The sequence below is a fragment of the Thunnus albacares genome, chromosome 20 (genome assembly GCF_914725855.1).
Source record: "Thunnus albacares chromosome 20, fThuAlb1.1, whole genome shotgun sequence".
Lineage (NCBI taxonomy): Eukaryota > Metazoa > Chordata > Actinopteri > Scombriformes > Scombridae > Thunnus > Thunnus albacares.
This window is the reverse complement of record NC_058125.1, coordinates 13,584,344-13,594,215: the sequence shown is the minus strand read 5'-3', so window position 1 is coordinate 13,594,215 and position 9,872 is coordinate 13,584,344. Positions and strand designations below refer to the sequence as shown.

Genomic DNA, 9,872 nt, shown 5'->3' with positions numbered 1-9,872 from the left:
CACAAGGGACAAGTGGTGTTTTGTTAAACTGGAAATCTGATTTAGCCTTCATCCTCCTTGCCTTACTGCTGCCTCCAGGGTGTGCGGCTGAACTGGCTGTGTCACCAGTTTGGTCGTCCTGCAGCATCCCTTGCCGCTCCCTCTTTAGCACAGAGCTGGAGAGAAAAGTGCACCAGCCGTGAGTAATTGGTAGAACATGTAGTGTGTTGCATTATGTTGAGACACCTGAGCCTCAAGAGAAACATGCTCCTCTGTCCTCTTTTGCACTCTGCCTCTTTCTTGTCAAATCAACAGTTGTTTATGTGCTTTGCAGGTCCTTGCACCATTTCCACTACTTCACTCTGAACAGTGGCAGGTGTTAGCAACCCTCTCCTATTGGCACTTAGCTTTCAGTGGCAGGATAATACCACAGTAGAACCATGAGGAAGAGACAAGAATAGCTCTGGGCTGCACTTTAAAAATGAAAAAAAAAAAAAAAAAACACAGGCTGCATCTACCATCTTACATATATATTTCAGTTAGAAACACTTGGATCAAACAAAAATTAGGCCCTTTATAGCATGCATGGTTATAAAGATGTATTAGGCACAAAAGGCTCATGGGGATCTTCCCCAAGCAGCATGCAGCAGACTCCACAGGGACTGCAGTAAACCTCCTTTGAGGTATACAGAGGAGAACGCACAATGCAAAAGATGTGACAATTATTATTAGCAACTGTGACATGAATGATCAGCAGGAAGAAGCTGTGAGTTGTTGGAGCCATTGGACCAGCAGCAGCTAACTGACTTGTTTGAATGTACTTGATAATTCCCCCAGGTGAGATTTTACTTTCAGTATATTGAAATTTAATTCATCTGTGTTTTATTATTTAGTTCTCCTTTATTTTTGATAAAGCACTCTCTTTCTTTCAAATTCAAATTAGCTTTTTTGACATGGCCATAAGTCCTAGATGTGCACTTGATTTTATACTGTTCTTCAGTAGAAAAACCTCATAGGTTTTTACCCATACAGTATTTATAGTCCTAAATTGGTTTTAATTGTATTTTGTCTAAATATATTTAATGATGTTTACTGAAACAAGTAAGTAAGTAAAGGCTGCATTAAGTAAAGGCTGTTAGGGCTAAAGTGTTGTTTTAATGAGAAAATTTCCTTTGCAAAGCTATTTCAGAGAAAATACATAAATATCCCAATGTACAGTGCATCATCAAAATGCTAAAAGAAATGTAAATAATATTTTAGCCATATTGCAGCTGAAAAGGAACCAACTAAAATTTTTTTTTTTTTTTGCGTGAATTTCTTTAAAACAGAGATATCCACTGACAACTTCTTTCATTCTGACATTAACTAATGACACTGAGCACCCTGCTGGATGACATGAGATTTAAATACTTTTTAAGTACATATTGTTCTGTTATGTATTTTACCATTTAGAGTTTCAGAGCCCCCAGAATTCCTTACAAATATGCAAAGAAAGCAGTTTGTTAAGTGAAAATAGGGGTGTAAATTCAAATCAGACAATATGCTCATCTTTCACTTGATTACATTTTTTTTTTCTTGTCAGCTTGAACACTTTTTCAACCACTCTATTGTATGGTCAACGTGTTCAGCCAGTGTTAGCCTACTGTACATCATACTGACTACAGACAATGATCATTAAGTCCACGAGAGATATAAAGCCAAAAAAAAGTGCTGAATTCCAAATGGGAGAATATATGGGAACTCTGCAATCAGACAACCTCAAACAATTAAATCTGCTCTCTGGATCAGGCAGCTATACGCGTTAATCTGCAGCAGTGCTCTATTCAGCAGCTGCCTAACATATTAAGGCCGTGAGAAGTTATATCTAATTATTAGTATTGTCCTCAGTTATCTATCGGCTGGGTGGGTGTTGGGTTGGGTGACTGAGGCGGTCACTCTCCTCCCCTTGCTGTTCACTGAGATAAGAGCTGAAAAACCACAAATGTATCAGAAAAACACTTCAGTTCACCCTCAGCTTCAAGGACTGACGGTTTTACAATGACTGAATCAAACCCATTGTAAGTATGCCGAACTCTCTGTATTCAGTTTTGTTTGTTTTTTTTCAAGTTAGTAAAAAGCAGTAAAATTGACTGAATACGGATTGAATATGCAGGAATATCAGTGCATGAAAATGTCTTTTAGTGATAAGAAGCAGGAAGAGGACGAAGGTGGCAGTGTAAAGAAGAGTAAGAAGAAGCAAAAGAAGCAAGATACTTGGAAACCAGAGGGGCCCAGAGACCCATTTGCAATGGTTTGTGTCTTTGTACGAGTGTGAGTGCATATATGCAGGTGTGTGTGTGTGCTTATTTGTGGGGGCACACACTTTGAAATTTGTGCTTAGATGTTTTGTATCTGTTTTTCACTGCAGGCATCTGTACTCAAGCTGGTTCATGCTTTTGGATGACAATCAATTTTCTATCTTCTTAGGGGGGATTATTAACCTGTCCTTTCCCTGCCCTGTTTTAGCTGGACTCTCTGCCAGAAAAGAAGCAGCAGGAGATCCAAAAAGCCCTCCATCTCTTCTCCTTCGGTTCGATTTTACCCAAAACCATGCAGCAGGCCAAGAAACACACATACCAATTCTGGGACACACAGCCTGTCCCCAAACTGGGTAAGAAACAAGTCATCTTTTATCAGTACAAAAGCACTGGCTCCAACACCAGTATTGACTGTGCAAATACTGTATTACAACAGTTAGGACTAAATGCATCTTTTGAATGTTTTGAAACCTACATTGTTTACACCAACCTTCAAGCTACTTCTTAATTTTTCTAATCTTAAATCCTTAATTTTTTTTTGGCACATTCCTATCTTTCACAGCATATCACTACCAACAACTGTGGGCAGAAATGTGTATCATATTACCTTTGGTCGTGGTGTGTATGACTGTGTTACAAAATGTTGATGAGTGGGTCCTGTCCATAGACTGTAAAAAATAATGGATGTAGCCACTGTGAATTCACCCATTGGTTTGTGGTTTCCCATTTTGAGAGTTTGCATTTTGACCATTTTGGATTTTTGGAGCCAGAAGTGACAATATTTGGAAGAGAGTGGAGAGCTAACCTTAGCGCTAGCTGCTAGCTTGGTTAGGCGCATTTACAGTCTGTGGTTAACTGTCATAATGCTAATGCTACTGCTAAAGCAAAAAACAGGCTTAAGACCATTAAAACAAAATGTACTTACCGGAAAAAACTGAACATCTGACTCCAGAGGGTCTGTTAGTAAATCCAAATGCTGAACAAGACTTTTTTTAAGTGACCAAAATGTTACAATTAACTTTCATGAACTGAAAACATAATGAAATAGCGATGGCTACGGCTACACTTATACTCTGTGAATCTGGAGGAAGGTGGAGGAATTTGAGAAACGTCAAAGAAACATCATGGTTATGTTACCTAACCAATGTTGACACAGTAGTAGCCACTTGCCTGTGACAGCATCCATCTGTCACCCAAAGCGGCCATGCCTTTCATTAAGCATAACTTTAAGACTTAATGAAATTTAAACGGGTGAGTTATATAAAAATTCATCCCCTGTACAGTTGTCATGAATACGGAAATTTGCTATAGAGACCAAAACCGTCTTTTGTTTCAGGCTGCAAGCATGTTTATTTGTGCTGTAAAGTGGAGCATTTTAACATGTGGGCCGATTGGGGATTGACTCAGTTTTGGAGCCAGCCTCAAGTAGCCATGCGCGAGAAGTGCAGTTTTTGGCACTTTTGCTTTGACTTCATTTCTCAGCCCTGGAGGTAGCCATTTGGTGCTGTCTGTTGTCGAAAATTACACAGGATACCTTTACCTTATTGTTTTGTATACAGGATACAAAATAATAATGCCAACTAGCCCTCTAATTCTGTCAACATTGTCAATATAAAAACAATACAGTATATACATTTTAAAAAGTAACTTTCAAAAGTATATCAGCCACTATCATTGAAATATTGAGAATCAAGTTATGTGTACCTTACTTTCTTTTTGTCTTGTGTCCTCAGGTGACAGTATAACAACTCATGGCCAAATAACAGAGGGTGAAGCCAGTGTCCGTAAGGAGCCTTATTCTCTACCCCAGGGTTTCTCATGGGACACTCTGGACCTGACCAGCCCTACAGTGGTAGGTAATATAATTTTGATGTAGTTTACAGGTATTTAATGGTTAATTTTTAGGACATATTACAGATTTTACAGGAATTTGTTACAAATTATAGGAAAAACAGAAAAAATAAAAAATAAATAATAAATATAAATAAATAAATAATTAATAAATTAGACTCTTAACAATTCTCTAACTCATAGAAAATACATAGTTTAACTTTTTTCCACAATTTTTCTTATAATTTGTACCAAATTCCACCACCCTTCCTGTAAAGGCACCGGCTACGGCTACGGAACCGGTGCAATGATTTATCGACTATCCGTGCCAGTAGTCCACAGGCTGTTGGGCTGAACTGGTTTTCTGTACTGATAGTGGTTTGTTCTATTGGTTCGTAAACACAATTTTAACAGGAGGGGAACTTTATTCGAGGCAGTAACAGACTTTGACACTGGACCTCTTGTAGTCCACTAACCAGACATTTTTTACTGTCACATTGGGCATTTTAGTGCTGTTAAATAGGACATTTTAACCACATTTTACTGTTTTAATCCAAACCATTATCTTTCCTTAACCGTAACCAAGTGGTTTTTGTGCCTAAACTTGACCATTTTAACCCAAACCATGGGAACGATTGGTGTATCACCTGCAAGCAAAAACGTTCCTCCATTTTGAAACAATTTGAAACAATGCATAATAATTCCGTACCAATAATAAACGGACTATTGACACTAAAGAATCTGTACTAACGGCCACTTCCTTCTGTAAAATGTCCTAAAAATTAACAGTTTGATACCTGCAAATTACTCTGAAAATTTCTGGGAAATTAGTATAAACTTAACGGACCTGTAAAATAAAGCATTATGCAGTGGTAAGTTACTGTATGTTGAACATAATTAGACACCACATATATGTCTTTCAGAGTCTAGACTGAGAAAGTAACTGGTTTATCTCTACATTCTTTCCAGGATCACAGAATATAGTGATGGAAATATCTGTTTCAAAGATGAGAGGTGTATTTTGGTAGAAGTTTTCCTTGCTGTAGGCAGTCCTTTCTGCCCACTGCAAGGACAGTGAGATTTAGGAAAAAAATGCTTTGAAGGTCAGAGACTCAAATCCAAGCTACTCAATACTTTCCTAACTATCCTTTCAGTTGAAAGAGCTATGCACACTACTGAATAACAACTACATGGAAGATGATGACAACACCTTCAGATTTGACTTCTCTCTTGAGTATCTGCGATGGTATGTGTCACTTTTGATTTCAAGATTTTGAGTATATATTAGGAAAACTTTCTTTCTTAACCTTTTATTCATCTAGTGAATGACCAAGTGCTTGTGCTCTGTTTCAACACCCTGTGTAACGTTCATACACATTCACACCTTGAAACTGCTCAGTTCAACTGCTACATATTTATTTCAGTCTCCGGGTGTCTTGAAAGGACTGGATCCCGCAGCGTTTTCCCACTTGACCTTCGAGTCCAACCTTTCAATGCACCCTATCAGTAACAAACCTGCTACTGTAATCTCTTTGCTTCTGCCTGCCTTCAAAACATAATAACATTTACTTTGAAACAAGTAATTAACATTAGCATTCCAGGAACTTGCACAGGTCCTTGGCCCTGAGGACAAGTAAAACTGCAGAATTCATTCAGTCAAGTCTTCCTACGCTCATCTCTTTTAAACTACCTAAATTACATTTATTCACTGTCATATTGCAAACAGATTCATTCTTTTCCTCTTAAGGGCTTTACAGCCTCCGAACTGGCTGGCCCAGTGGCACTGCGGTGTGAGAGTAGATGCCAATAAGAAGTTAGTGGGCTTCATTGCTGCCGTTCCTGCAGAAGTCCGCATATATGAAACGTGAGTAGCTTACAAACATATAGATGTGTTTTTATATGAAATCAGCTTCCAACCAAACTGTGGCAATTTTCCTGCAAATGTCTCAAAGTAAACGCTCAAAACGTATTCTGCAGGGCGAAGCGGATGGTACAGGTCAAACTCCTGTGTGTTCATAAGAAGCTGCGCCTCAAGCGGATGACTCCGGTTCTGATCCGAGAGCTCACCAGACAAGTCAACCAGCAGGGCCTCTACCAGGCTGTCTACACAGCTGACATAGTGCTGCCCACACCACTGAGCTCCTGCAGGTAGTATCTGCTTCACAGGATTGATTCATGTTTCATTTCAAGGCAAAGTGAGGCTCCAATTCTCAGTTTAAGCATAAACATGAATGAAAATTTGTAGATTCTTTATCTGGTGATGGGTGTTACTTTACCCTCCAGTAAATACCACGTATGCAGTTACTGTTTTTAGTGTACATATGCTAATTCTTCTAAACAAGAACCTTTATACTACAAATTAGCTTCAGCTAGATTCCCAATGCATTACTTCTTTTGCATCTTGCTTCATGTGTAGCAATGTCTACCTGCTCTGTCCATGATCATGAATAAACAAATTCTTTTAGATACTGGCAACGACCTCTGAACCCCCGTAAGATGATGGAGGTCAACTATCCAGGTGTGAGACGAGACATGAACCTGCAGAGAGCTCTCAAATTCTATCGTCTCCCTGAGGTTAGTTTGTGCTGCCACCTAGAGGTGAAAATCTTTAATGCCACTATAGTCTCACATTGACCTCATAACACCTGACAACATTTCAGCTGACAGATGTATACAAAATATTTAAAGATATTTATTTTAAACGACATAAATTCCTTGTAATAGCACTTACTGTGAGTGTGTTTTTTCCTGTCCTGCTATTTCTTTTCTCCACTTTCTCCAAGGTGACAAAGACAACTGGCTTGCGCCCTATGACCAAAGAAGATGTTCAGGGGATACACTCACTTCTCCAGGAGAATCTCTGCAAGTTTCACCTCAGCCCCATCTTGTCTCTGCTGGAAGTTGAGCACTGGCTGTTGCCGAGGGAGAATGTGATTGACACCTATGTAGTGGAGGTCTGACCTTATAGTATACAATTTACTGTTAATTCCTTTGAAGTGGGAAAACCATTTAAACATAAATGAATGCAGTAGTTATGTCATAGACTTGATCCAGCTCCCCTCCTCACATACAGGGTGATGATGGTACACTGACAGACGTGGTGAGCTTCTACAGCGTCTCCTCCAAGGTGCTGAATAATCTGGTCCACACCAACCTGAGAGCAGCTCATCTCCTTTACATTGTACCTACTGCCACAAACCTGGTGGACCTCATGGAGGACACGCTGGTCCTGGCTAAATCTGTGAGTATGTCAGAGTAAAAATCGCATTAATTTAAAAACTGTACAAAGTAATCAACTTTAAGAGCCGTTCAAGAAGTTAAAAGACACTCAGAACATTAAATGCCAACAGAATAGACATCAATACACTTAAAGGATACATTCTTTGTGTTTTTGTGTGTGTGAATAGTGACAAAATAAATGCTTTTTTCCTCTTACTCACAGAAAGGTTTTGACATCTTCATTGCTCCTAATGTGATGGATAACAAGAGTTTCCTAGAGAAGCTCAAGTTCAGCATCAGTGACAACAGCCTTCATTACTACCTGTACAACTGGATGTGTCCTAACATGAGTCCAGACAAGGTACTCAATATTCAAATTGTCAAAGGCCAAAGTCCTCCATACCATTTCGCTGATAGATGTGGTTTTTTGCCAGGTTGCTTTTGATTTTTATCTCATTAGAGTACTGGTCATTTAAGCAGTTTTGTCTAAGTAAAACAAGTGGGAGAATGCCTTAAAACACTGCAATACACTTGCAAAGTTACCTTTTCAGGTTAACTGAATATCAAAACACTCATGAAGAAACTAAAAAATACATGTCTGAAATTGGTTTTAGATCCAAATATGTGGCAATGTCAAGATGCATGAGGATAGATGAAGCAGAGCAACTGAAATTCACGGTCTAATCTAGATTCATGAAGCTGTATACTTTCTTTTATTGTTCTTTTATTGGTGGAATTGATGTCATTACAGCTGAAAAATCATTCTGATATTTGCAGCAAATTGTGACCTTTACTAAAACAGTAAATGCAAACACCACAGGTAAAATGTAGAAATGCAAAGTACGGCAGCACTGTAAATTTTTGTATGTTCACTGAAGTCAGTTGTTTACCAGTTCATTGTAACGAGGTGTGTGTTTTACAGGTGGGCTTGGTGTTACCCAACTAACAGGTAAAGAGATGACAGAGTGGTGAAGATGAAGTGACCAGAGAGATTGGTGGACATCAAACTGCTCTCCAATTTGAATTTGAGTTTTAAATATAATCTGACAAACAACAAAATACACAAATCAATGAAAGAAATAAAGATAAAATTCCATTCGTAAATACATTCATCATCTGGCTGTCAGTTATTCACTGGGTTCAGCATTTCTGTGACAGGAAAAGATTGTTTCTGACATGATATGGAATTGATTAAACATATTCAAGCAGTTCTGAAAATGCACCCTGTGTGTGTGTGTGTGTGTGTGTGTGTGTGTGTGTGTGTGTGTGTGTGTGTGTGTGTGTGTGTGTATGTGTTTGTGGGTCTCTGGGTATTTCAACAGGCAATTCACATAACCTCTGGTGACATGACACTTAATATTAGTGCGACCAATACACAGATTTGATTAGAGGACAAGATCATTAATCATTCTCACTCAAGCACATGTACACAGGAGCAAACACACACATACACACACAAAAACACAATCTAATATGCACACATACAATCTGTGTTTTGGTGTGCAAAGAAATCCAATTTCAGCGTGCATGCATAATGTCAGGCATAAATGCAATCAAGTTAAATCCCATTTAGGCATTATACAAGATGTATATGAAAATCCGGAAGAAATGTCTCTGTGGGTTTAACCCTTTACAGAATGTTCACAACCAAAGCTTAAGTAAACTTGTAAGGAGTAATTTTTTAACACTCTTGCCCTGAAAAAACTCAAAAGCTGCTACTAACCACATCATTTTAGACTTATTACTTTACTTACTTCAGTTTATTTACTTCACTAACCTTTTCTGATTTACTGTGGAGAAAAGAAGAAAATCCGTTTGTTCATTGTTGGCTTATTACTGCACTGGGACATATAAAACCGCAATGTGCCTACATTTCCTCACTATTGAGCAACAGGGGGCGCTGCAGCCTTAAAGTTAACTGTCAAGCATCATATACGTCACCTGCTTTGCATTTTATTGCTAGGTGTGCAACAAACAAACAAAAATCAGATATAAACTAAGTGTGTGTTTATCGTGTGTGCTGGACACAGACAAAGAGGCATAGATGCTAGTAAATCTGGTGTTATGTTGCCTCCAAGTATAGCAATTATTAGTTTGGTTTACAACAGTTACAGCAGTTTACAGCAATACAATGGAATGATGTTGGTAAAAGTCTACCTTTCACATTCACAATTAATTTAAAAAAAAGTATTACCAATGTACTCTTTTGTTTTTTTTAAACATTAACGTGCAAGCAAAAAAAATAATGTAACTGGGCCAAGTCGTGCCAAATCTAACTATTCAAAATCCAGCTTTTGGGTGGGAAAAAACAATGTTCTGCACTTCATTTTAAGGGGTCGCAAGCGAAAAACACCGGATCTATAGAACGTTTCTATATTAAAAAAAAAAAAAAAAGCTCGTTCATGTTTGCATGCAAAATCCTCATCTGTGTGACGTATTCAGTCGTCAGATAACCGCAGCGTTTCACGTTGAAATGTAGAAGTATACAGTTAAACGAGAAGTTGTTGCTTTTAGGAGGCACCCAAACGCAACACACGCCTCAGTTTC

The 9,872-nt window shown here is 38.4% G+C and overlaps 1 protein-coding gene across 1 annotated transcript; it reads left to right on the top strand.

The window, feature by feature from the left end:
• The first annotated feature begins 1,932 nt into the window (after positions 1-1,932).
• On the top strand, positions 1,933-8,433 carry LOC122970662 (glycylpeptide N-tetradecanoyltransferase 1-like). Its single transcript, XM_044336810.1, has 12 exons — positions 1,933-2,036; positions 2,161-2,269; positions 2,485-2,629; positions 4,010-4,128; positions 5,261-5,352; positions 5,854-5,970; positions 6,084-6,254; positions 6,572-6,680; positions 6,890-7,060; positions 7,180-7,347; positions 7,549-7,686; positions 8,248-8,433. The coding sequence occupies exons 1-12, from the start codon at positions 2,017-2,019 to the stop codon at positions 8,269-8,271; spliced, it is 1,383 nt and encodes a 460-aa protein (XP_044192745.1). The 5' UTR covers positions 1,933-2,016; the 3' UTR covers positions 8,272-8,433.
• Positions 8,434-9,872: the final 1,439 nt, after the last annotated feature.